The 27,915-nt window shown below is 40.1% G+C and overlaps 1 protein-coding gene across 2 annotated transcripts in view; it reads right to left on the bottom strand.

Annotated features, from left to right (window-relative positions):
- Nucleotides 1-24,358, bottom strand: part of LOC114662753 (TLE family member 5-like) — a 169,802-nt gene extending 145,444 nt beyond the window's left edge. For both annotated transcript variants that reach the window (XM_028816402.2, XM_028816403.2), the window contains exon 1: nucleotides 23,765-24,358. In XM_028816402.2, coding sequence (XP_028672235.1) covers nucleotides 23,765-23,791 — 27 coding nt within the window. In that variant the 5' untranslated portion in view covers nucleotides 23,792-24,358. The remainder of the gene's footprint in view (nucleotides 1-23,764) is intronic.
- Between the last annotated feature and the right edge of the window lie 3,557 nt (nucleotides 24,359-27,915).

Genomic DNA, 27,915 nt, shown 5'->3' with positions numbered 1-27,915 from the left:
GAGCCGCGATCTGCGGTGTCTGCGTTTCTCACTTAAGTGCACAGGTGGGAAACTGCCCACATCCATGATTGTTCCTGTGGCTGATGGGCTGCAGCTGCCATGTCCTCCCCGCATATATAGAGAAGCGCGAGCCGGTTAAGGGGGAGAAGAAGTAAAAGAAAAGAGAGGACAGAGAACGGAGGCAGGCAGGCAGCAGTAGGAAGTCGGTGCGGGAGAGCGAGCGAGTGCAGGCTCGCGTGTAGCTGAACAGTGAGCTGAACAGGTGAGCCAAAAACACATAGAGCACATAGAAGATCAAACACAGAACAAAGCATTTAACGTGCTACTTGAGAAACTAGTAAAAGAAACGATTTTAAGATGAAGTTTATGATGTTCTACTTTAATGACAAAATAAACTACGTGATTAAAGTGGAAATTTCGAGATTAAAGTTGACATTTCGTGCTTTTTTCCCCACTGTGTGCCTATTTTTTTTCTCTGTACCCTAATAAGCTTTCATATGACACTCAGACGGTCTGCTGCGAGTCGCCTTTTCACGCCGACTTTGTTATGTGACAACTTTTTTATTTTGGGCACTGTGCGACTTTGTGAACTTGAGCTTTCGAGTTTCTCCGACACTATGTCACTCGATCAACTTTCTTTTGTTTATTATACCACTGTTTAAACCAACAAATAGTACGTTTTTCCTTTGCCTCCACTTGGTATTCGCCGACATTCTTATATTTTCCCCCGTGCTTTTCCCATTGTCTTTTCACAGAAGGCTATTTATATCGATTTGCATATTCAAAGAGGCATAATTCTGGGAGGAGTTGGGGCGGGACAGAAGGCGCGTGCACGTGCGTTACTTTTCACGCTGATCGGGATTTATGTAGTGGAAGAACGTGAAAGTTTGCGTATGCACAGATTCCTGCATCTGGATTTTTCTGTGCGTACACACATTCCCGCTTTTGTGCTTATGCCATGTTATAATGTGAGTTCTACGCACGGTGTTACAAATGAGGCCCTTGGTCTTTTCCTGTCTTTTGTGCAACTCTGCGACCCAAACATGGCAATATGACATTATATATAGGGGAATCAAGCTAAAGTTAGAAAATGGGATTTATTAGAAAATGGAATAAACCTTAACCAAACTGACAATGTCATTTCTCAATGTCGTCTACACCCTTCGAAATGCACTTGCACCAGCACTATATATATTATACATATACATGCATACATATATACACACACACACACACACACACACACACACACACACACACACACACACATATTTTGGATGTATATATATCAGATAAACATTGTCAGGGTGATTTAAGCCTTTTTAATTCTATTATCATTTCTTATTGTATACTTTCCAAATCTTAAGTTGTTTTCTTATTATTCCTATAGCCACTTGCATGTCATTTCAGAAAACAAACATTTAAAATGAAACCACTTGTGCTATTTTTCACCTTCTCAATGACAGCTGTTACTGACAGAACACCCAAACAATATCTTAGGGTTCTTTTGCTCAATTTGCAATATTCTACTCATACTGTGTTTTGACATTTCTAATTTTCTTTTAATTTTTTTTGTGAACTCATAAAACCCATATGTAGCACTGGTGATATTGTCCTTTTAGGGATAGCAGCTTTTTCCCAAAATCCATGTTCTTACTTGTTTAGTGAAGAGACCTGTTAGGTTTACTTCTGTTCCTAACTTTTGGAATGATATTTTCCTTCATCACCAGCACTTGTGGAAAGTTATCCCAGTTTATTACCTTATAGCCTAGACATACCTGTTAAAAACATACCTCTCAGAAATTAAGTTGATCAGCTTTAGTTTCTGTATATTCACTCTGACAATTATTTTATACCCTCTATACAGACTGTTTCAGAATATTAAATTAAGACAAGCTTTCTAACTTAATGTTTACTATGATATACTGGCATATGAGCAATTACCATGTGTCGATTACATCTATAAATCCCTTCTTCTTGCGCACTACAGTTTTAGGTTTTGATAGTTTAAACCTCCCATTACTCTAACATCCCCATCTGAACTTGTTTTCTGATATTCTTATAAAGTTGTCTATTGATACATTTGTCTGTGTTGAGGGTTCTGCAAAACCGTAGAATTAGGCATGCATTGGTGAACCCTTCTATTGTATCCTTAATATTCACACCGACACATGTCTGGTCTCCCACTTTGGAACGGCCCATTATTTCAATTATGTGGTACGATGATTAGTGCTGCTTCCTCAAGGAGCCAGAGCCCTGAGTTTGATACACAGTCACTGTCTGACATCTGCACATTCTCTTTGGTTTCTCTGGTTTTCCTGTCATGTATCACAGATGTGTGTACCGAGTTAATTGGCTAAATGTGAATATGGTTGGGTAGTCTCTGCAATGGACTGGTGTTCCATTGAGGGTTGGTTCCTGCCTTGTGCCCAATACTGTCAAGATTGACTTAGGTCCCCTCATGACACAGAAACATCTTAAGCAAGTTTGAAAATGTTACACTATGTATATTATTATAGCTTCAACTGCCTTATGACAAATCTGTACTTCCATACAGTAGTTAAAGCTGGCCTGTCCCAAACGTCTATCTCCATCATTAACTTGTTTAAACAATCCTCATCTAACCTGAAAATACACTCTCCCAGACCCCCCCCCCCCCCTTAAAAACGAAAACCTCCCTAGTGACACAGATCCTATCTAAGTCTGGGATAAATAATCGATTTTCATTAAATTCTCATAGCTGTGTAATCCAATTCAAGGTCACAGGAGGCCAGCTGTTAACCCAAAAGTACTGGCCACAAGTCAGGAAACAGCACTGGGCAGTTTGCTAGTCCATTGCAAAGCCATCCAATACACACACACATCAGCATGTGTTCAGGGATATGGGAGGAAAACGAGAATAACACGGGGAAAATAATTGTGCAAACTTCAAACAGACCGTAACTGCACACAGAATTTGAACCCAGGACTCTGGACTGATTAGACTGTAGCATTACCCACTGAACCATCTGTTTTTTTCTCCACAAGGCTTAAGGGACACAGTACGTAACTGAAAAAGTGGTAACTGGAAACAGGGTTAAGGAGTAAATCAGCTAAGTTAATATAGGTGCTCTATTAAATAAAAGTTCTCTACTGTAATATCTTCATGTTCATCGTGGCACCCTGAAAAGATGATGTGCTACATGTTAGTCAGACATGCAAGTAAGAACTTCACTGTACTCTGTACACCTGACAATAATATAGCTACTACTGTTACTAACTCATTGGTAGCCACTTAGTGAATGCTTAAACAGAGAAATACATAACTGGCTTTACAATGGACATAACTAGTCAATTACTGCTACTTCACTTTTATACAGAATCTATATCTATTATATATATATAAAATGCAAAGCTGACCAACTGACTCATTCACTAATCAGCAAAAACAGCATTTCTCATTTAGTCAAAAGGGTAAAATTTAGTAGGCTTATACATCGAGGATAGTATGTATCCACTAAGAAAAGACATTTTGATATTTCGATACTTGGGGTAAAAAGAACCCCTGGGACAGAAAAATGTTTTGATTGAAATTTGGTGATGTTAGGGCTGCACGATTAATCTTTTTTTTCTCATGATAACGATATTTATGACCCATGATCAGTTAATAAATATCGTCGCGATTTTACAGTATAAAGACCAAACTGTTTTTTATGGGCTGAGTTTACGGATTGGACTGCGTCACTATGACGTTACTGCGTCTAGATTGCAAGCGCTTTCTGAAGCAGTAGAAGTCAATAGCAGCAATAACAGTCAGTCAGAATAAACATATGATGGCGGAGCAACGTGCAGAAGTGTGATCGTTAGTTCCTAAAAAGGGGTCATACTCAGTTGTCTGGAACTATTTCGATTTCGAGGAATGTGATGTTGATCAGGTACGAGTCTTGTGCAAACTTTGCTCCTGTTCCGTCCAAACGTCCCAAGGTAACACAACAAACCTCATCAACCACCTTAAAAGCCACCACAAAGTACACTATCAAGAATTTCAACGACTGAAGGCACAAACAGCAACAACAAAAAATTACCAGCCATCCACAACACAGACAACAATATCAGGGACATTGTTCAACGCAATACCATATCTGCCTAGCCAGTACCGCCGCTCCCTATACGCAGAGTACGCAGTCTGCGTAGGGCACCAACTCCCAGGGGGGCACCATCCCAGCTGCTCAAAAGAATCGTTTTTATATTTTATAATAATAAATTAATATTAATAATATACATATACAAATAAACAAAAAAATAAACGTATATATTGCATTTTACGGTGAACGCAGAGTAGGCTAAGCACACGTGATGACGCGCGTGCCCTAACCTCTGTACCCAAATCTCAGGATTTCTCTGCGCATAGCAGTGACGCTCCCTGTAACTGTTGCCTCTGCTGAGCGAAGTTTTTCTAAAAAGAAGCTCATCAAAACGTACTTGCGCTCATCTATGGCACAAGAGCGCATGAGTGGTCTGGCAATTGTCAGCATCAACTCTGAATTAGCAAAGGCTTTATCATATGAAGAGCTCATTTACGACTTTGCCTCAAGAAAAAGCAGAAGTGTGCCTTTGTAAATTTTGAACTTTGGAAAGCTCCAGCAGATGACAGTGTTGATTTTATTTCAGTTTATTATTGTTTATTTTATTTATTATAAATGTTTTATTTAAAGTGTAATTTTAGTTTGTATTTTTTGCTGTAGAGCTACAATTGTAATTTATAAATGATACAATTTATTTATGTATTTACTTTTATTTGAATAACGTTCTATTTTGGCCCCTATAGTAGGTGTTTTTTTTATTATTTTATTTTTACTTCCGTAATATTTGGGGGAGGGGGCACAAAAGTAAATTTCTGCTTAGGGCACCCATTTGGCCAGCAGCGGCCCTGTGCCTAGCTCGCAAAGACACCGGGAAATAACAGAGGCGATCACGTACCATATAGCCAAGGATATGTGTCCAATAACCACCGTGAGCAGTGAGGGGTTTAACAAAATGATCGCAACACTTGATAAAAGATATAGCATTCCCTCACGCAACCATTTTTCCAATGTTGCGCTGCCCTCGCTGTATGCGGAATGCCGAAAAGAAATAGAAGGAGAAATTCTCAGGCTCAGCCTTGAATATTTTGCTGCCACGACCGACTTATGGTCAAGCAGAACTGCGGAACCGTATTTGAGCTTGACAGTTCATTTTATTGACAGAGAGTTTGAGATGAAAAGCAAGTTTTTGCAAACTTCGTTTTTCCCACAAGACCATACAGCGGAGTTTATTGCAGTGGGCCTCAAAGAAGCGATGTCCGCCTGGGGCTTGGTGGAAGAAAGACTTGTGTGCATCACAACGGACAACGCAGCTAATATGATTAGGGCAGCATCTGTGAATAACTGGCCGAGGCTACACTGCTTTGGTCACAGACTTCATTTACCAAAGGAATAATCGTCATTATTAATCATGATAAAAATTTTGAGCAAAATAATCGTGATAATCATTTTTTCTGTTATCGTGCAGCCCTAGGTGATGTTATAGAAAAAAGAAAATTAGCTGACCCTTTATTTGTTAATATCGTCGATAATACTGTAATAAGTAGTCTATGGTAATGTCCCGCGTCCTCTTTTTTTGGGTTAGCATTGAGAAGGAATAACGGAGAGAAATGGGGCTTGTTGGTTTATACAAATGAAGGCCGTCAGCAGGAGTGAAGTGGAAAGAGAAATGCTTGAGCTTTGTTAAAGTAGAGACGGTCAGCAAACGCACTAAAAACTGTAGTGTGGATGCCACACACTGTGGCTGTGAGCACAGATGTTATTCTGTCAAAAACAAAAACTGAAGGAGACAGAAGTACAGGTAGAATTAGTGTTCTCAGGTCAAAGACAACCTAGCAGGAATGGTGACTCTCAGCCAATTTAAATGCTAACGCAGCTCAGTTAATTGGTTTCCCATGGCCAGAACAGAGAGGGTGTGGACACCACCCATAGCTGACGATATCATTTCTTTCCACCTGTTCTTTGTTGTACAATGCTTAAAGATGTTCACTTCATTGCATGGGACGTGTGCATTTGTGCAGCTTGTACAAATCATTGCTATTTATAGTAAGTTACATGATTCAGTGTTAGAACCTTATTTTCTAGCTATGGCTTTTAGAGTAAAGCCATATTAATAAAATTAAAAATAATATTATTGTACTGCATCCCCAAAAAAACCCACATGAACATTCAAGTGACAAACTTGGAAAAAAATTCTTGTGCACGAAGTAAAAACCCACATATGAAGCAGACTTTAGTTCAGTTGGCTTGCTACTGTTGTGTGATACATACAGTGCATCCGGAAAGTATTCACAGCGCATCACTTTTTCCACATTTTGTTATGTTACAGCCTTATTCCAAAATGAATTCATTTTTTTCCTCAGAATTCTACACACAAAACCCCATAATGACAACATGAAAAAAGTTTACTTGAGGTTTTTGCAAATTTATTAAAAATAAAAAAATTAAGAAAGCGCATGTACATAAGTATTCACAGCCTTTGCCATGAAGCTCAAAATTGAGCTCAGGTGCATCCTGTTTCCCCTGATCATCCTGGAGATGTTTCTGCAGCTTAATTGGAGTCCACCTGTGGTAAATTCAGTTGATTGGACATGATTTGGAAAGGCACACACCTGTCTATATAAAGGTCCCACAGTTGACAGTTCATGTCAGAGCGCAAACCAAGCATGAAGTCAAAGGAATTGTCTGTAGACCTCCGAGACAGGATTGTCTCGAGGCACATATCTGGGGAAGGTTACAGAAAAATTTCTGCTGCTTTGAAGGTCCCAATGAGCACAGTGGGCTCCATCTTCTGTAAGTGGAAGAAGTTCGAAACCACCAGGACTCTTCCTAGAGCTGGCCGGCCATCTAAACTGAGTGATCGGGGGAGAAGGGCCTTAGTCAGGGAGGTGACCAAGAACCTAATGGTCACTCTGTCAGAGCTCCAGAGGTCCTCTGTGGAGAGAGGAGAACCTTCCAGAAGGACAACAATCTCTGCAGCAATCCACCAATCAGGCCTGTATGGTAGAGTGGCCAGATGGAAGCCACTCCTTAGTGAAAGGCACATGGCAGCCCGCCTGGAGTTTGCCAAAAGGCACCTGAAGGACTCTCAGACCATGAGAAAGAAAATCCTCTGGTCTGATGAGACAATGATTGAACTCTTTGGTGTGAATGCCAGGTGTCACGTTTGGAGGAAACCTGGCACCATCCCTACAGTGAAGCGTGGTGGTGGCAGCATCATACTCTGGGGATTTTTTTCAGTGGCATGGACTGGGAGACTAGTCAGGATAAAGGGAAAGATGACTGCAGCAATGTACAGACACATCCTGGATGAAAACCTGCTCCAGAGTGCTCTTGACCTCAGACTGGGGCGACGGTTCATCTTTCAGCAGCACAACGACCCTAAGCACACAGCCAAGATATCAAAGGAGTGGCTTCAGGACAACTCTGTGAATGTCCTTGAGTGGCCCAGCCAGAGCCCAGACTTGAATCCTATTGAACATCTCTGGAGAGATCTTAAAATGGCTGTGCACCGACGCTTCTCATCCAACCTGATGGAGCTTGAGAGGTGCTGCAAAGAGGAATGGGAGAAACTGGCCAAGGATAGGTGTGCCAAGCTTGTGGCATCATATTCAACAAGACTTGAGGCTGTAATTGCTGCCAAAGGTGCATCGACAAAGTATTGAGCAAAGGCTGTGAATACTTATGTACATGTGATTTCTCAGTTTTTTTATTTTTAATAAATTTGCTAAAGCCTCAAGTACTAGGGTGTTGTACCGTGTTAGCCATTATGAATGTAGAGAAAAGCCAAGCAAAATGACACCTTTTAACTTTTTTCACATTGTCATTATGGGGTGTTGTGTGCAGAATTCTGAGGAAAAAAATGAATATAATCCATTTTGGAATAAGGCTGTAACATAACAAAATGTGGAAAAAGTGATGCGCTGTGAATACTTTCTGGATGCACTGTACATATGTAGTGTGCATTGGAAGGTTAGGATTTGCAGTTTGCACTACTTTTTATTTGACTTTCTATTGTTTTCCATTTTGTTTATCACAGTGTTATTTCAGTTCTTTTTGGTGTCAACTTTTGAGTCCCACTTTCTCAGAGGTAAACTGCTGTTTCCATACACTTCACCTGTTTCAATTTGCATGTTTCTTTTGATCTAAACCTTTCAAAACTTGGTAACACTACAAGATTACAGACCAAAGCATTATATTTAAATCTGACTGAAACTACCATTTGCACAGGATGTGCTACAGGGTGAAATTATATTCATCCCCAAAATTCTCATTATTCCTACTAATTATTGTTTCAATTCAAAAGAGAACAATTCCTGTAAAATTGTATTTCTAATGGCCAGTAACAAAAGCCAAGGTCGGTCGACAGGAAAAGGAGGAACAGATCTACAGCAGAAATGTATTACTGACGTGCAATTGTATATAGCACATTCAAAAGTGAGGAGCTCCAATGAACTAATATAATTAGACCCTGGTTTAAAAAAAATGACAAAATTTTGTTCAAGTTATGACAGTAGAGTAAAGAATAACTCTTACTGAATGGAGGGGGTGGAGAGACTGTTTATCTCAATGATTCCTATGAAATTGCTTACTGTGAAGGTAGTAATTGATTACACCATCTTCAAGTGCTTTGTGTCCTCTGATTCAGTACAAAGTTAGGTTTCCATTCATGTCACACACTATGCAAAACAATAATAGAAAGTATTGACATTGCTAAATAAAAATAGGGAAATAAGCAATGAGACAATAAAAACAAAAATGGAAGTCTTGTCATTTTTGTTGCAGACAGACAGAATTAATGTAAAAATAAATAACACTTTTACTATTGGAAAAAAAACTACTATGTATCTGTGCTGCCCTTATTTAGCAGTATACAAATATGTTCAGAGATTTTTCAGTAAGTTTGAGGCAAGTTATTTCTATTCAGTAGTCATTGTGTGGGAGAGTGGTGAAATGTTGCATGTTGATTAGTGCATGCCATTAAATTTCACTGTGCTCTGTATACAGTATGTGACAATAATAACCCTATAACAAGTTAGAGAGGAACAAAAAAAAAAAAAAAAAAAAAAAAAAAATTTCTATTATAATTAATTAAAAATAATGACTGTGTCAACAGTCATTACTTGTTTATGTCATAATACAAATATTTATCCGTGATAGACCTTTCTGGTATATCAAGAAAACTTGATTTGTCATAACCAGATGTTGCTTTACTTAATTAAAAAAAAAAAAAAAATCTCTTATACATAAGGTTGTCACTGTCTCAGTCTCCTATATCGTATAAACAAGAAAAACAAAATCATGAAGCCAATATGAATTGATTGACAGGGTTCAAATATTTACGTGACTACACATGTTGTCAAATTCACTTAAATCAAACTCAAAGATGAAGGGGACCCAATGTATCCTGTTAGCATTGTCTGCAAGGTAGGAAATAAGCTGGGATAAGGTGGCAATTAAATGCAAGAAATCCGCACGCACGCACGCACGCACGCACGCACGCACACACACGCACACATCTAGACTAACTTATACTGGGGCTAATAAACTTGCATGGCTTTGGGGATGGAGAAGAAAACCCACGTAGACATGGCAAGGACATACAAACTTCAAACAAACACCACTTTGTCAGCCAGCTTTGGGTGTTGAGAGAATATACAATCAGATAAAACTATGGGAGATGAAAAAGGGACAATTCATTAACATGCAGAATTTTTTTTTTTTTTTTTTTTAAATTTGTGTAAGAATTTCCTCAACCTACCTTTAAATTATTAGCAGTGCATTTATTATATGTTTCTAAACTTTAAAATCTATCATTGTACTAGTACAAGATTAAAATGGAAAAATCTATATAGTTTCGGATTGTAAGTGCAGAACAAAAATGTCACCTATTGGATGCCAATCATGCCAACTGACTACACTCCCAGTTATGTTATAATTTGACATGACCACAAAGACAAAAAAGGTCAGGCCCAAGCATTAAATTAAGTGCAACATGTCTGGAGTTTCATATGCTTTTTTTCATATGTCAGTTTCTCCAAATAGGAAATAAATTTATATAATGTATCATAATGGACAACCAACAATCTCCGATAACATATAGCCCTTAGATAGAAAAAGACAAAAATAATATCTTCTCTTTTGTTTTTCCTAATTGACAGGCACAGTAAGTTTTTCCTTTAATGTAAGTATTCATGCTTAATTTGTTCATCTTTGGTAATTGTTTGAAATTACCCTAATAAAGGGGTCACACATTTACATAATTGTCTTCTTTCTCTTTCAGCTGCTCCCGCTAGGGGTTGCCACAGTGGATCATCTTTTTCCATACACATTTACATAACTGTACAGATAACAAAACAACCCGATAAGCCACAACATTAAAACCCACCTGCCCAAACTTGTGTAGGTCCCCCTCGTGCAGCCAAAACAGCTCTGACCCATCAAGGCATGGACACCACAAGACCTCTGAAGGTATCCTGTGGTATCTGACACCAAGACGTTAGCTGCAGATCCTTTAAGCCCTGTAAGCTGTGAGGTAGGCTCTCCACGGATAGGATTTGTTTTTCCAGCACATGTTACAGATGCCCAATCAGATTTAGATCTGGGTAATTTGGAGTACAAGTCCACATCTTCTCTTTGTCATGTTCCTCAATAAATTCCTGAACAATTTTTGCAGTATGCAGGGCACATCATCCCAATGAAAGATGTCACTGCCATCAGGGAGTACTGTTGCCATGAGGAGGAGAAAGCAGTCTGCAACAAGCTTTAGGTAGGGGGTACACATTAAAGTAATAGCCACTCGAATGACAGGACCTGTGGTCTCTCAGTAGAACATTGCCCCGAAAGCACCACACTGCCTCCGCCAGCTTTCATTCTTCTCATTATGCGTTCAGCTGCCATCTCTTCCCCAGATAAAATGACACACATGTATCTGGCCATCCACATGACCAAACCAAGCCTCCTCCTTCCACTGCTCCATGATCCAGTTCTGCTACTTGCATGACCATTGTAGGCACTTCTGGATGGTGGACAGCGGTCAACATGAGTACTCTGACCAGTCTGTGTCTACACAGCCTCATACTCAGCAAACGGCGATGCACTATGTGCTTTGACACTTTGCTCTCATGGGCATTAAAGTTTTTCAGATTGTTTTGCTACAGTATCTTTTTTGTAGAATCAGATCAGGCAGGCTGGTCTTCACTCCCAATATCTATCAATGAGCCTTAGCCGTCCATGACCTTTTCACTGGTCCACCGGTTGTCCTTCCTCAGACCACTTTTGGTAGGTACTAACCAATGCATACCGGGAAGACCCCATAAGTCATGCCATTTTGGAGATGCTCTGACCTAATGATCTAGCCATCACAACTTCGCCAGTGTCAGTTGTTTAGATCCTTATGTTTGCCCATTATTCCTGCTTCCAACACATATTTAACAACTGACTGTTTACTTGTGGAATAAAATATCCCACCTATTGACAGGTGCCATTGTAACAAAATAATCAATGTTATTCAAGTCACTGGACAGTGGTTTTGATATTGTTGCTGATCTGAATCCATATGTACTGTACATAAAAATCTAAATGAATACTTTTATGCAAACAGGCCGATTGAAAACTTCAGTTGGGTCATTTTTACTACACAGACATATAAACATATACATACACATACACGAGAGGCGTTCAAAAAGTTTCCGCACCTTCGTATTTTATTTGGAAACGGTGAAGGCGGGAATAGTAGTAATTGGGCATTAAAAAGCTTGTATGACGCTGGGAAAATTGCCTTGCAAAGGAAGGTGACTATGAGGAAAAGTGATGTCATTCCTGTTTGTGTTTTTTTTTTTTTTTTATATAAAAAGTGTGGAAAATTTTTGAATGTCCCTCGTGTGTGTGTATATATCTCACATACATACATGCATATACATACTATACATACATACACATATACACAGGCTCATAAACATTTTGTAATGTTGCAAAATCTTAGGCTCTCTAGATGGTTTATGTAAGTTTGTCTTAGAAATTCATTTTTTGTTTTCTGCATTATTTCATCAATAGAAAAATACACGTTTAAGATTTCTAAATGTTTTTTCCAAAAAACTAAATGTTATGGAAGCAATTTTAGATTTCATTAAAGAAAGTGACATATTACGTAAAAGGCCTTTTTTCAGTTAAAAAATAAAAAAAAGCTTATGACTTTGGAGATACAGGTATATCTCAGTGAATGATTAAACAATGACTTGCCTGAACCAAAGTGATTGATAGAACCAGGTGTACAAGGAATTAAACTGGACAAAGGATAACCAAACAAAATGGTGAGGGTGTGGTAGATGTGACAGTTTAACTTTCAAATGATCAGTTATCTCCCTACAGTGGGCTGGCACCCTGCCCGGGGTTTGTTTCCTGCCTTTCGCCCTGTGTTGGCTGGGACTGGCTCCAGCAGACCCCCGTGACCCTGTGGTTAGGATTTAGCGGGTTGGATAATGGATGGATGGATGATCAGCTATTATACCATACCAAGAGTGAGCATGCTAACAAGACACAACGTGGTCATCTTGTATCGTTACATCTCTTTCAAACAAAAATTTCTCTGCAGACAACAGTTTCCAGACGTGACGTCCAAGCTCTTCTAAAGAAGCACAAGGTAAAGGGCAAGGTTAAGGACTAGAAACACAGTGGCTGGCCATGGAAACCGAGTGTAGCAGATGTGTGATGCTTTTAATAGATGTTCAAAACTGGAAGAAATTCAGCACTGCTATTCACCCTACACTCACTGAATCACTGGAACCCAAATATGCTCCTTGACAGTCTGAATAAGTCTTATTAGAAGTGCCGTTCATCAAAGCTTTGCCTCCAAAAAGGAAACAAATGCCAGAAGACTTGCCTACACAAAAATACAAGGTCCAGGCTGCAGAACAATAGCAGCAAGTTCTCTGGATTGAGGAATCAAAATTTTTAATTTGACCCCAGTAAAGATGGATATCACTACAAGAATGAATGTCTACAGCCTAAGAGAAACACTGTGGAGGTTTCCCTTCTGGTTTGGTGCTAAACTTATGGAAACAGAGATGGTGATCTGGTCAGAACGACGAAATCTTTAATGCTGAAAAGTACAAGCAGAATCTAAGTCATCACACAACACCATCAGGGTGACGTCTGATTGGTTCCAACTACATTGTATGGCAATGACCCCAAACACATGGCTAAGGTAATATAGAACTACCTTCCGCAAAAAGAAGAGTAAGGAGTTCTGCAACAGATGGTATGGCCATCACCGAGCTCTGGCCTTAGCATCATCAAGGCTGTCTGCAATTGGAGAAACCGAAGCAAGCAAAACAGCCAAAGTCTGCAGAAGAACTGAGGCTAGTTCTCCTAAATGCATGGAACAATCAACCTACCAACTTTCTTATAAAACTGCATGAGTCTACTGAGGACAACAACTGCAGTTTTAAAGTCAAATTTGGTTTATAGTATTCAGTATTTTTTAATTGCTCACTGCTCATTACAGCATTTTTTTTTAATTTAATAACTTTCATTTCATCATTTTGAAACTTTCTTTGCTATACTGATTTTTTTTCTTTTCTTTATTCACACAAGTACCGAATACTTTCGCAGAGTAATGTGTGTATGTGCAGTAACAAATATGATTAATAAATACGATAAACACATTGCTTTTAGGGACCTAATCAATGACTTTGTTAAATGGTGCGACTCAAACCACCTACACCTGAACACCAGCAAAACCAAGGAGCTGGTGGTGGATTTTAGGAGGCCCAGACCCCTCATGGACCCTGTGATCATCAGAGGTGACTGTGTGCAGATAGTGCAGACCTATAAATACCTGGGAGTGCAGCTGGATGATAAATTAGACTGGACTGCCAATACTGATGCTCTATGTAAGAAAGGTCAGAACCGGTTATACTTCCTTAGAAGGCTGGCGTCCTTCAACACCTGCAATAAGATGCTGCACATGTTCTATCAGACGGTTGTGGCGAGCACCCTCTTCTACACGGTGGTGTGATGGGGAGGCAGCATTAAGAAGAAAGACGCCTCACGCCTGGACAAACTGGTGAGGAAGGCAGGCTCTATTGTAGGCATGGAGCTGGACAGCATGACATCTGTGGCAGAGCGACGGGCGCTAATCAGGCTCCTATCAATTATGGAGAATCCACTGCATCCACTAAACAGTGTCATCTCCAGAACAGAAGAGCAGCTTCAGTGACAGACTGCTGTCACTGTCCTGCTCCACTGACAGACAGACAGACAGGAAGATCGTTCCTCCAACAAACTATGCAACTCTTCAATTCCACCCGGGGGGGCTGGGGGGGGGTAAACGTTAACATTATACAAAGTTATTGTCTGTTTTTAACCTGCATTATTATCAGTCTTTAATTTAATATTGTTTTTTTGTATCAGTATGCTGCTGCTGGAGTATGTGAATTTCCCCTTGGGATTAATAAAGTATCTATCTATCTATCTGAATTAGCAGATAATCTATATTTTGTAAATTAGCAGATACAATAGTGCCAGCTTAATCTCTTCATAGGGGCTAAACACAGGGGCATTTTATATATATATATATATATATATATATATATATATATATTTACACACACACACACACATATACACAGTATATCCGTAAAGTATTCACAGCACATCACTTTTTCCACATTTTGTTATGTTACAGCCTTATTCCAAAATGGATTAAATTCATTTTTTTCCTCAGAATTCTACACACAACACCCCATAATGACAACGTGAAAAAAGTTTGAGATTTTTGCAAATTTATTAAAAATAAAAAAATTGAGAAAGCACATGTACATAAGTATTCACAGCCTTTGCCATGAAACTCAAAATTGAGCTCAGGTGCATCCTGTTTCCCCTGATCATCCTTGAGATGTTTCTGCAGCTTAATTTGAGTCCACCTGTGGTAAAGTCAGTTGATTGGACATGATTTGGAAAGGCACACCCCTGTCTATATAAGGCCTCACAGTTGACAGTTCATGTCAGAGCACAAACCAAGCATGAAGTCAAAGGAATTGTCTGTAGACCTCTGAGACAGGATTGTCTCAAGGCACATATCTGGGGAAGGTTACAGAAAAATTTCTGCTGCTTTGAAGGTCCCAATGAGCACAGTGGCCTCCATCATCCGTAAGTGGAAGAAGTTCGAAACCACCAGGACTCTTCCTAGAGCTGGCCCGCTATCTAAACTGAGCGATCGGGGGAGAAGGGCCTTAGTCAGGGAGGTGACCAAGAACCCAATGGTCACTCTGTCAGAGCTCCAGAGGTCCTCTGTGGAGAGAGGAGAACCTCCCAGAAGGACAACCATCTCTGCAGCAATCCACCAATCAGGCCTGTATGGTAGAGTGGCCAGACGGAAGCCACTCCTTAATAAAAGGCACATGGCAGCCCGCCTGGAGTTTGCCAAAAGGCACCTGAAGGACTCTCAGACCATGAGAAAGAAAATTCTCTGGTCTGATGAGACAAAGATTGAACTCTTGGTGTGAATGCCAGGCGTCACGTTTGGAGGAAACCAGGCACTGCTCATCACCAGGCCAATACCATCCCTACAGTGAAGCATCGTGGTGACAGCATCATGCTGTGGGGATGTTTTTCAGCGGCAGGGACTGGGAGACTAGTCAGGATAAAGGGAAAGATGACTGCAGCAATGTACAGAGACATCCTGGATGAAAACCTGCTCCAGAGCGCTCTTGACCTCAGACTGGGGCAACGGTTCATCTTTCAGCAGGACAACGACCCTAAGCACACAGCCAAGATATCAAAGGAGTGGCTTCAGGACAACTCTGTGAATGTCCTTGAGTGGCCCAGCCAGAGCCCAGACTTGAATCTGATTGAACATCTCTGGAGAGATCTTAAAATGGCTGTGCACCGACGCTTCCCATCCAACCTGATGGAGCTTGAGAGGTGCTGCAATGAGGAATAGGAGAAACTGGCCAAGGATAGGGTGTGCCAAGCTTGTGGCATCATATTCAAAAAGACTTGAGGCTGTAATTGCTGCCAAAGGTGCATCGACAAAGTATTGAGCAAAGGCTGTGAATACTTATGTACATGTGATTTCTCAGTTTTTTTATTTTTAATAAATTTGCAAAAATCTCAAATAAACTTTTTTCACGTTGTCATTATGGGGTGTTGTGTGTAGAATTCTGAGGAAAAAAAATGAATTTAATCCATTTTGGAATAAGGCTGTAACATAACAAAATGTGGAAAAAATGATGCGCTGTGAATACTTTCCGGATGCACTGTATATATTTTACGACAAATTACACTAAAATTTTAAATAAAAATTTTAAGAATATTGACACAACAAGGTATTTGGGGTTGTCAAGCCACATTGGGCCACATGGCCTGTTCTCATTTCTTTTCAGTCTCCTTATTGAAAAAAAAGAAAAAAGACTTGTAATTGTAATGGACTCATCATTCTCTGCAACTAGGCAGTATGCAGAAACTAAATATGATTTTTATGGGATGTATTGTGCAAAGTGTGGAATGCAAATTGAAATAATATAGGTTCAACAAACTTTATAATGCTGTTGAGATGCAGCTTATAATACATGTTGAATATTGTGCCCAGTTTTGGTCTCTACACATGAGAATGTCAGGATACTTTTGGAAAGGATCAGAGAAGAGTTGAGATAAGTTTAATAGATTTTATAGTGTATGAACAATGAAACAAAGAATCTTTTAGCTGAAAAAAAAAAAACAGATTATGAGAAGACATAATACAATTTTATAAAAATTATAGAAGATTTAAGGGTGAATGGCTGCTTTCAGTGTAAAAAAAATGTTGAGTAATAACGTGGAGGAATATGGGAGTTGGTTAATGGCAAATTTTGTAGAAATGTTAGAAAATATTTCTTCTCATAAAAACAAATGAAAGAACTTGCCAAGCATTGTGGTTGAGAAGAGTACCTTTGGGGCCTATAAATCTTGTCTTGATATTGTTTTGGAAACATTAGACGTATAAAATAAGAACTGATGAGCTATGCCAGGCTGAATGTCCTATTCTTGTCAAAAGGTTTAATATGCCACCTCATCTGAAGGTTTTCTTTAAAATGAAGTTGAGCTGTCACTGCGTTTAATTGCATCATCAGACAAAATTGTGATCTCATCTACTGTGCTTTGCAGAGGAACACACTCTCACACTGTTGTACATGTGTAATATCCGACATGGTTATTCTGACTGGCATAGTTTTCTGTGCTGCTTGTAGGCAAGTTGTTATCTAATATGTTGTTTAGCTCACAAAGATAATTCAATTGCACTAATTTTTTTTGATTGTCAGAATTGTGCAGCAACTGGCAACTCAGCTGTAAAAAAAAAAGCCACCAGGCACAGTTTGACCCACTACAAATCATGAACTTTGTGTGTGAATAAGTGAATACGTGAAAAAGTCTATACACCCTTACTGAAATTTTAGCTTTCTTTTATGTTAAGGATAAAATCAAGACAGATCAGGCCAAACCTTTTTTCCCGCCACAGTAACCTATGTTATTTAAGTGAAAAAAATAAAACAGTTTTAAAAACAAACAAAAAAAAGATTATATTTGAAAACATTTTTCAATGCACTGGTTGCATATATGGTATATACTCACTCATTCTTTTCAATGGGGGTTGTAACTGGTCAGATTTAACCAATTACATTATAAATTATGTCCAAAGGTAATTTGCCTTTACTCGACACCAACTGAAAAGCGACTCTCTGATAGTTCCTTAATAAAATCAGCTGTTGCTCTAGTATTTCCATAAAGCTTTCCTGGTTGCACAGTGCAGACTGATATCCACAGCCCACAATGAGCTAACAAAAGACTTATGGGATATTATGGTTGAAAGGTACAGATGTGGAGAGGGATTGAAATGAATTTTAAAGGCATTACATACATCACTGAACAATGTATTATTATTAAAAAGAGAAAGAAAAATTGGGCATAACAGAGACCAGGATGACCCTATGAAAACAATAACTGTAGAAGGAAAAAGCCTATCAAGGTGGCAACCACGATGCCAAAAGTAACCTAAAAGGAGCTGCAGAAATTTGCTATTCCATGCACATTCTACCCATTCAATTTATTCTCCACAAGTCTGAGCTGTAAAGATAGACCATTTCATAAACAAGAGCACCAGGCCTATATAAATTTAATTCAAAAAGACATACTGTATCTCTCAAAAAACATGCTTGGAAAATGTCTAATGATCTGATGAGCCCAACTTCAAAATATTTAGTCTTACTTGTGACAGAAAATATGATTGGCAAAAAGCCAACACAGCAAGAAGCACAATATCCACTGTCAAGTATTGATGCGGTGGCAGCACCATCCTATGGGGCTGCTTCTCTTCAGAGTAAAACCCGATGCCCTTTGCCAGAAGTTAGAAAGACTCACTTCTCAGTATGACAACAATGCAAAGGATTTTTAAAACTCAGACTTTGTACTCAAATATGGACATTGTGTAATTTATTCGGCAACTAAACAAGCATGTTAGCCCATTTAAGGCAAAAAACATTCATACAATTTTGTATATGCCCCTCAAAAAAGAGAACACCGTTCTTGATTTTGCATCTTAAAGCTGTGCGCCAGTATTTAGCTTATAAAGTACTGTCATGATTTAAAAAAAAAAAAAAAAAGTAAAAATCAGTTTTTTTTTTCCTTTTTGAGTAAGATAGCAATACTTTGCCTGAGTAAAGAATTTGAGATGTGTCACTGCCAATACACTCCTTCCAATACAGTCCATTTGTCCGTGCGGATTTAAATGACATGTTAACTCAAAAAAATCTTAAAACATGTAAGACAATGAAAGTGAATTGTGAAAATCAGCATGATTTTGTGTGCATTTACCAGTGCTGTAAATACACAATATATTAGTTACCAATCTACTTTCAGTTAATGATGTACTGGAATTTAATGCGAGACATGTCTCTTCACCTCCACTGCCTGATCTTGCAGTTAGCAAGTGTGGTAGGCAGTAGCACTCTGGGGACCTCAAAAACTTAAGTGTTATTTTGGAGGAATCAGGTGAATACGATTGCTGAGCTTAGCTGGGCTGCATAGCCTACTCTCATCAAAATTGTTCAAATGAGTCTCTTTGTGAGTGGTATATGAATAGGCAAAAATAAAAGACTCTGAAGAAAGGAAAAAAAACTCAGTGGTTATACAAATTACTGTATGCAATTTGAAATGGGAATATAAAACTTCTACATAATTTTAAATTATAAAAAAAAACAGCAGATTGTATATAAAAATGGAATAACCAACTGTGTAAAAAAAACAAAAAAAAAAAAAAAAAAAAAAACCCCACCACATTAGAGAAGTTATTAAATACAAAAAGCAATCATCAATGTGGTCAAAACTGCTACCAAATTTAAAATACAATGATCTAATAAAGGAGTTCTTTATTTGGGAGATGATGCAGCAATTTATTTGCTAGAAATACAGGAAGAATATCACTCTGGACACAAAGCAGGCAGACAGCATAGACAGATAGGTGCGTACATAACATGGAAGACAAATATTGTGTTTTAACTGAAATATTAAAATTTGTTTCATTAAGCAGAGGAGATGTTCAGCACAATTCTAAACAACAGGACATTTACAATTACTGTAAATATTTGTATTTTGTGATAAGCCCCATTTTTTTCATCTTTATGTATGTTATATAAGGTATAATCAATAGTGCATGGCCTTACAGATCAATAATGAGCCCTCAGTGGACCTTATTGAGAAATTAGTTTCACTTTTATGTCTTTTGCAAATCTCTGTCCTATGCAATGGAGTCTCCATAATTCAGCTGTAAAGATACGGTTTGTATTGACTGTATATTCAGAGATCTATCAAGCATGCTGGACCCTCTTTAAAATGGAAAGTATATCAGAACTCTCAAACTGGGGTGGAAGTTGTCATTTTAAAAATAAAATAAAAAAAAAAAACGGTATAAAAGTTTGTTCAATTACCAAGGAATCAAACTTTAGCGTCTCCAAAAGATCCTGAGCTAGGGTACTAGCAAAAAAAAATTCTGGCTGATAGTTTAGGCCATGAACAAGAAGGTAAAATGGAGATTCCCAGTCATGCAGCAGTGGACCTAATCTTAATCCTTGTACAGATATGCGAGGGGTCATGTGTGCTTGCCAACCCTGTTTACAGGTGCTTTGTGGACTTAAAACAAAAAAACGTATGACTGTATATTATTAAGTACTTTATATGAGGTGTTTCAAGCATATGAGGTCCCAGGGAAACTGCTGTATGCTATTGGTTACCTGTATTTGTAGAGTGAAAGTTGTGTTCACATACTGCATTTGCTGTTAAGATGATCCCATTAATTGTAAGCAATGGACTCGTTATGGGTTGTTCTGACCCCCTCTCATTTCCATGATTTTCAAAGATTGGATATCAAGGTGCAGCCTGGATGCGGATATATCCAGTTTGTCAACCTATGGGCCGCATCTCTGCAGATTATGCTACACCTTGGCCTCATCAGGCTGTTAACTTTGATACTCATTGGAATGACTTGCAAGGAATTGTTGTATGGTTTGGGAGGAGAACTAACACCTTCAGATTGAAGGTCTGGGTCCTCTGTGTCTTGCTCTCCACAGGTAAAATTCGAAAAGCTGTTGCAGCACCTCAGGGTATTGTATAAAAAATGAAAATTGAGATGATCGCGAGACTGACACAAATCAATGCAGCAGAAGTTTTACAAGCATTTCACTGGACAGTATTGGTGAAGCAGACGATACCTTCACAGACAAAGCTGGAGATTTACTGTTAGTCTTTATCCTTATCCTTACCTAAGGTCACAAGGGAGGTGACAATATAGGACCATGAGTACAAGAATAAGATGACAAGAACAGGTGGCCAAAATGAGACTCAAGCACATGGTTGTTGAGCTCACTCACAGAAAGGTACAGCCCACTCAGATAAGATGAAGGGATAGACCTAGAATATGCGGAGTAATTAAATCACTCAGTTGTTATTGAAATATTTGGGTATTCACCAGGAATGTCTGGAGAATGTTGTGGGGAATGAGGAGGCCTCATTAACCAAGTTCATCAGGTTGCTACAGTGACCATAACCAGGAAAAATGGAAAGATGACGATCATAATGGGTGAATGAGACATGACACAGTATTCTTTTTCAAGAAAGACCAAAGGACCACCAGTGTGATGGATGGAGATCTAGACAGAGATGTGCAAATTCTTGATGGCTTGAACATGCTTTGCATGGCAACACCTGGTTTGTGAACAAATGTGCATGTAACATGTTGGTAAAAAGTGAATGAAGGTGAACAATTTTTGATGCAATAATGGGCATCACTTTGTCTAGATGTTCAATATAAGGGTTCTAGTTATTAGTAATATGTAGCAAATAATTAATTATATACGGTATACCATAAACAATAGTGTAAGAACACAGAACTTTTGTCTTTAACCTCTATAACTAAACAGAAATTGGTATTACATCTGACAAGTGAACAGGACACCACTGAACAGTAAATTGCAGAATAAAACTACAGTCGCCTTGTATGCTACAGTCAACTTCCCACAATCATTCCTTGCACACCACTTCTGGTATAAATTAAACTATTCTGCATTTAAAGATGCCATTTCTTAGTATAAACCTGGTAGACGTATATGAAGCAGGGGTAGAGGTGTCACAGTGTGAATCTGTGCAAACTATTCCGATTCCCCTGCTTATAAAGGCAAGCTGATGTTGTAGACTAAAATAAATATTTTGTATGATGTTGCACGGAAAAAAAAAGTGAACTGTGAAATTCAAAATGTGTATGTCCTGCTGCATGTGAAATCAAATAAAATGTAATACTGATGAATATCTGGGAGGCAATGATTTGTTTTTCCAATGTATCATTCTGAAAGATGACAACAGGCCAAGATAAAACAGAACATATCTGCCTCCATCTGATTTATTTCTCTTCTGTTATTAAATAACGGGCCATTGTAAGCCCACTTCATTAAAATTTAAAGCACTTTAAAACATGTACTGTTGCCATGGTGCACCCATAGAAATTCATGGACACTGCAATGCTGTAACAAAGTTAAGACACTAAAGCATGCTGGGCTTCAAAGTCGCCCATTGGTACAAGTGACACCACAGAATGGATACAAATAGTGATCATATAAACTATCCAACAATAACATCTTAACATTTGACATATACAAGTTAAAAATAAATTAATATATAAGTAGGTGTGCTTTAAAAAAAAAAAAGATCTGTCTATGAACCTTCCTCCCTATACTTTAAAGTAATACAGAATTTCATGAAGAGAAATGAAGAGCTCAGCAAACAAACTATCATTTGGCAAGGGGAAACAGAGAGGGACACTAGACATGAAACTCACCTATAAACAGATAACTGTACATTGACTGGCAGAGAGGGAGGGTAACTCCAGGGAACACAAACAGATCAAAAGGTGGGGATAACTTTAATTGGGGCATAAGTACAGCCTGAGTCAGAAGGATAAATCCTACAGGAGTAAGCTTACAATTAAATTCCTAGAGACAGGTACACAACTAAATCATGGAAACCAATCCTTCTTCAATAGATGCAAAACCTTGGGGAAATAAATAACTAAAGAAAATACCCAGAAACAAAAGTATAGTCCACATGTAGTTTGTGGGCCTGTTAAATGAAAGGTGGGAACCCAGCCTGGGCTACAGAGGAGGCACTTTTTCAGTCAGATGCCCAGTATGAGTTGCAACTCCTTTTCAGCCTGTACTAAACAACAACGAAATTCCCATTCATTTGAGCTAACGGCTCAATATTAGACCCTACAAAAGGCACCATCTTCTGAGTCAGACTTTAGAAAGGCAAATACTCCTGAGACATGCAAACAATCAGAAATGCAAGAGGTCAACTCCTTTTGACTAGAAATAAAAGCTGGTGTTGCAAAAGGGCAAAGGAGAAAACTCCACCTAAGACAGAAGTCCCATTAGTATAGGAAAAGGCCAGATTCTTCTGGGACAGGTACACACAGTGAAATGTTAAGGCTAATGACTGACTTACCTTTAGATACATAAATGTTTGCCACAGCAGAGCAAACATCAATTCAACCAGGGAGCATGAAAACAATCCAAGCAAAGCTGGGAAAACTCACAAGAGTAGCTTGTGCTGGAGTAAGGTCAAGATAACAGACTGTGGGCCAGCCCCATAGGGGGCACTAGTACAATCCATGCACCACAGGGCAACAGGCAGGAGCACAATGTGTGCCTCAGGTGGGAGGGGGTTGGCAACTCCCTCCATGACAGGAACATGATTGCCTTGGTGGGGAAACTCCCTTTAGGACAGGCACAAGACACATACTTCAAGGGGAGAATGCACCAACTGTGAAGGGTCAACTAGCTACTCGGATCACAAAATCAAATCCGTACAACAGGAGAGCAAAGGGTAACTTATTGAGCAAAGTCACAGAGAAGGTAACATAGCCCTGGAAAGCATATAAAGAGCAAAGAACTGTCCACGACAAAATCCTCTCCACTGAGGGCAGCAGGCTTGCCATACCGTGGTCCACTTCACTGAGGGGCAACAAGCCGGCCACACCATTGTCCACTCCACTCAGGGGGTAACAAGACGGCCACACTACAATCCACTCTATCGACGGGGCAACAAGCTGGCCGCAGCACAATCCACTCTATTAAGGGCAGCCCCTCCCCCATCCCAACACACCCGCGGGCAGCGCTCACCGAGTGTCTTGATTGTGGAAACATCATGTCAGGTTCGTGTCGGGATCCGGCTCGACAGCTGCCGCCGCTTCCTCAGTCCCTGAAATCCGTGAAGAATCGCTAGCGATGCTTCGGCTGGCGAGTCTTGGCGAGACAGTCCTGTTTATATCTCGCGATCTCTCAGCGTCGCGATCCACACGCTTACATCGACGTGTTTCTGTCGGACTTGGCGGTGCACAATGTGCGCTAAGTTGTTATTGCTGCAGCCCCTCCTCCTCCTCCTCTTCCTCCCACCCGCGGATACAGCGCGCCACTCGCCAGCCAGATCGCCAGATATCAAGGGCAGAAGACAGCGACGAGAGACGGGGAGGAGGACGGATACAGAGAAGGTGTGCGCTTCGCTTTCGGCCTCCTCTTTTGTTTCTTTTTTTGGCTCTGGACGCTGAGTGACGTACGTCGGTCCTGCAGAAGAGTCTGTCTCACGGACGCTCGCGGTCCCGTCTGGGGGAAACTCGTCGCCGCTAGCCGAGCTCGCGCTGTTCAGGAGCGTTCACGGATGCGATCATCGAGCTGCTACCGCTGAACCTGCTGCCGTCCTGCCATCACTGCAGACCGGAGACGCGCATGCGCGTCCTCGTCCACCCCCGTTTGCCTCGCTCCCCCGCGCGCGCGCTCCTTCACCGTCAGTTCTCCCTCTCTTTCTCTTCCTCCGCGTGCGCGTGCAGGCGAGTACACACGCTTGAATGCATAAACGCGCACGTGCCCCCTCCCCCTCTTTTTTTTTTTTTACCTTTCCTCACGAGCGCACGCGCGCGCCAAAGGCGCGTGTAAGAACGCGCGAGCTTCTGAAACCAAACAAAACAAAGTCGCGGACGACGACAATCTGGCGTCTTGAAGCTCGCCGACAGACAACAATAAACGGCCTTCAATTAACGTATTACCAGAAGCGCTGTGCTCGAGTGTCGGTAAGGAAAATTTGAAACAAAGCCAATGAAACAATCAACTAAAATATGTAAATAAAGCAAGAAAGTAAAGTGAGTCAAAGTCGTGTGAATTCTAGTTATGTCGACCGGGGGGGGGTTGGAAAATTGCTTTGTACTGGGGCCAGCCTCAGTGTTACAGTGGAAAGCAGTATACATTTTAACTTTTCTAAAAATGTCCCATTTCATTCTTTGCAGTAACTATTGCTTTATAATGGTACTGAGAGTGGATTGATCACTTTACTCTGGTTTAGTTTACTTACCCTGTGACAGTATAATGGACAACAGTCCACCAGTGTTTTTTGAGACTTACATCGGGGTCACATTTTAATAGTTTCGAGGTAAGTAAGCAGTGTTGAGTCTGAACGTGATCCACACCAACTTAGGGGTTACTAGACCTTCTACATTTGACATGCTTCTTTTCAACTGCCCTGACAAACGGCTATTCAGAATGTTCATCATTAACCTAAAAAGTGCAAGGTTTCATTACTAACAAGAAAATAACACCACACCCTTCTAATTTTACAGACACTTCAACTGTCAGTGGAAAAGTTATTCAGATGGAAAACCAACATTTTTCACTCTTAAGTATTCATCCCCAGCCCCCCAAACACTCCATGGTTCTTTCATTGATTCTGGCTTAACCTGTGTCCACATACAAAACTTTGCCCTCTTATACCTAGGTTTCTTTCTGTGATCATTTTCTCTGGTTCTGTGTTTGCACCTTAAAACCCCATAAATTGATGTTACATTGCATGACTTCAAGTTGTTGGGTATTTCAGAATGCAGTTGCTGATCTCGCTGCCAAACCGTGTCCATTTAAATACCTGAAAATCAGCGGGCATGTCACATTTAATGACTGTGTGACAACCTTCCAGAACTGTCTTGCTGGACCCTCTTTGTGTCGGCCAATAATGTGTTGCCTGATGGAGACAGTACTGTATAAATAGCAGTAGAGTGTTGTACTGTGTTAGCCAGTAGTACTAGGGTGTTGTACCGTGTTAGCCATTATGAATGTAGAGAAAAGCCAAGCAAAATGACACCTTTTATTGGCTAACTAGAAAGATTACAATATGCAAGCTTTCGAGGCAACTCAGGCCCCTTCTTCAGGCATCATCTTGCCTGAAGAAGGGGCCTGAGTTGCCTCGAAAGCTTGCATATTGTAATCTTTCTAGTTAGCCAATAAAAGGTGTCATTTTGCTTGGCTTTTCTCTGTGTTAGCCATAAATTGATACAGCAAAAAAGTCGGGTGAAATGACACCTTTTATTGGCTAACTAAATTGATTACAAATGCAAGCTTTCGAGGCAAATCAGGCCCCTTCATCAGGCAAGATGTAACAAAGAAACTGAAAAATACTCTAGCTTATATTGGGACAGAAAAGTGATTTTTTTCTTTCATCTTAACATTTTTGTTCAAATTTTAGCAAAATTAATAAACCTTAGATTAACCCTTAAAGAAGAGAACAATGAACTAATAAAATGTAGTGATAAGATAACCATCACTAGAGAAAGTCCTGAAAGGTTTTTTTGAAGTGCATTGTCTGTAAGATAGGCCTCTGATGTAGTCAGCTGGTCAATCAGTCTGTTAGTCCACATATCTGGTCATGAAACTCTTGTCTCTATTCAGACCATTTTGTAGAGTACTGAATTTAAGCATAAGTTTGTATTCCCATTCTCTCCGCTCCTGTTTTGTCTTGAAATTACCCATAAGCACAGTGACCCTCAGATCCTTTATGCTGTGGCCATTACTGTTAAAGTGTGCTGCCACCGGAAGATCAACGCTGTTCTGATTGATATGAAATTTATGCGAGTTCATTCGCTGGCGCAGTGTCTGACCAGTTTCCCCTACATACAGTCCAGTGTTTGGGCACCTTATGCACATGATTAGGTAGACCACATTTAGCAGATTTGCATGTGAATGAACCATTTATTTTATGCTCCTGCTGGCAATGTGGTATAACTACCTGATCTGTCGTGTAGATATGTGCACAGGTGCCACACCTGTTCTGTAGGCAGGGAGATGCGCCACTTGCTGCTGAACCATACATAGGAACAATCAGTTGTTTGAGGTTCGGTGGTTGTCTGTATGCAAGGAGGGGAGGTTCTGGGAATATATCCTTCAGTTTATTGTCTTTCTGTACCATGGGTTGAAGCTTTTTCATAATTTTGCGAAGTATTTCCAGATGTGGATGATAAGTTACAACTAGTGGGACCCAGTTCTTGGTTTCTGCACCTTTGTACTGAATAAAGGGTTAATACATATGGTGATTCTCATCTCCCTCTCTCTCTCTTGTTTATTTCCATTCAATCATGGTACGTAAAACAAGAACCATCAGATGGATGAGCCTCTGTTCGTGAGGTGCAAAACACAGGTGCTCCTTGTTCCTGATTGACTTTCCAGATAAGCATTTTATGGTTGTCAACTCTCGTATACACAGTGCCAGCCCCTTATGAGTAAAGACAAAAATCCTTTGCCCATTAGATCATTTTCAAAAATGACGTCTGACTTGTGCAGAGTCATCCAGACAGATGTTAAAGCTCCCCAATCTCCATTTTCACAGCAAAATGACTAACAAAGCAGTAGTGCCACATGAGTCCTTCTTTTAATATATACTAGTAAGCCCGCGATTCGCTAGCGAATTGGAAATCCAAGAATGGCAATCAGTTTCTGTTCCGTCCGATATCTGGATGGATGACATATCATGGAGGGTGGGTGCGTCTGGGGACATGTCATCTAACTACATAAGCATATCTGTAGTAAAGTGGTCTCGTTTTGTGGAGACGTGATTCCGTTGCCTTTGCTGACACCGACTGCCGGCAGAGTTTTGCACAGCAAGTTCAGTTTACAGGTTGTGGTGTTCGTGTGCCAGCCACTGAGTGTGGGAAGCCGCTGGATTAGAGTCTGTGACCGTTATGTGATCTATATTACTGGCACAGTGGATTAGAGCAAGTGTGGCTCACAGGTCGTATTGTTTGGGCACTACGTACTGACTCTGGGAAGCCGCTGCGTTTGACTCTGGGGCGGGCGACACGGCGCATTACGTTGTGTTATTTGGGCGCCACATACTGACTCCGGGAAGCTGCCGCGGTTTGGGAAGTCGCTGCGTTTGACTATGGGGCGGGCGCCACAGCGTTTTGGGACGCCGCTGCGTTTGACTCTGGACTCTGGGGCGGGCGCCAAACTGAATGACC

The sequence above is a fragment of the Erpetoichthys calabaricus genome, chromosome 12 (assembly GCF_900747795.2).
Source record: "Erpetoichthys calabaricus chromosome 12, fErpCal1.3, whole genome shotgun sequence".
Classification (NCBI taxonomy): Eukaryota; Metazoa; Chordata; class Cladistia; order Polypteriformes; family Polypteridae; genus Erpetoichthys; species Erpetoichthys calabaricus.
The sequence above is the reverse complement of the archived record's forward strand: the minus strand, read 5'-3'. Positions and strand labels throughout refer to the sequence as shown.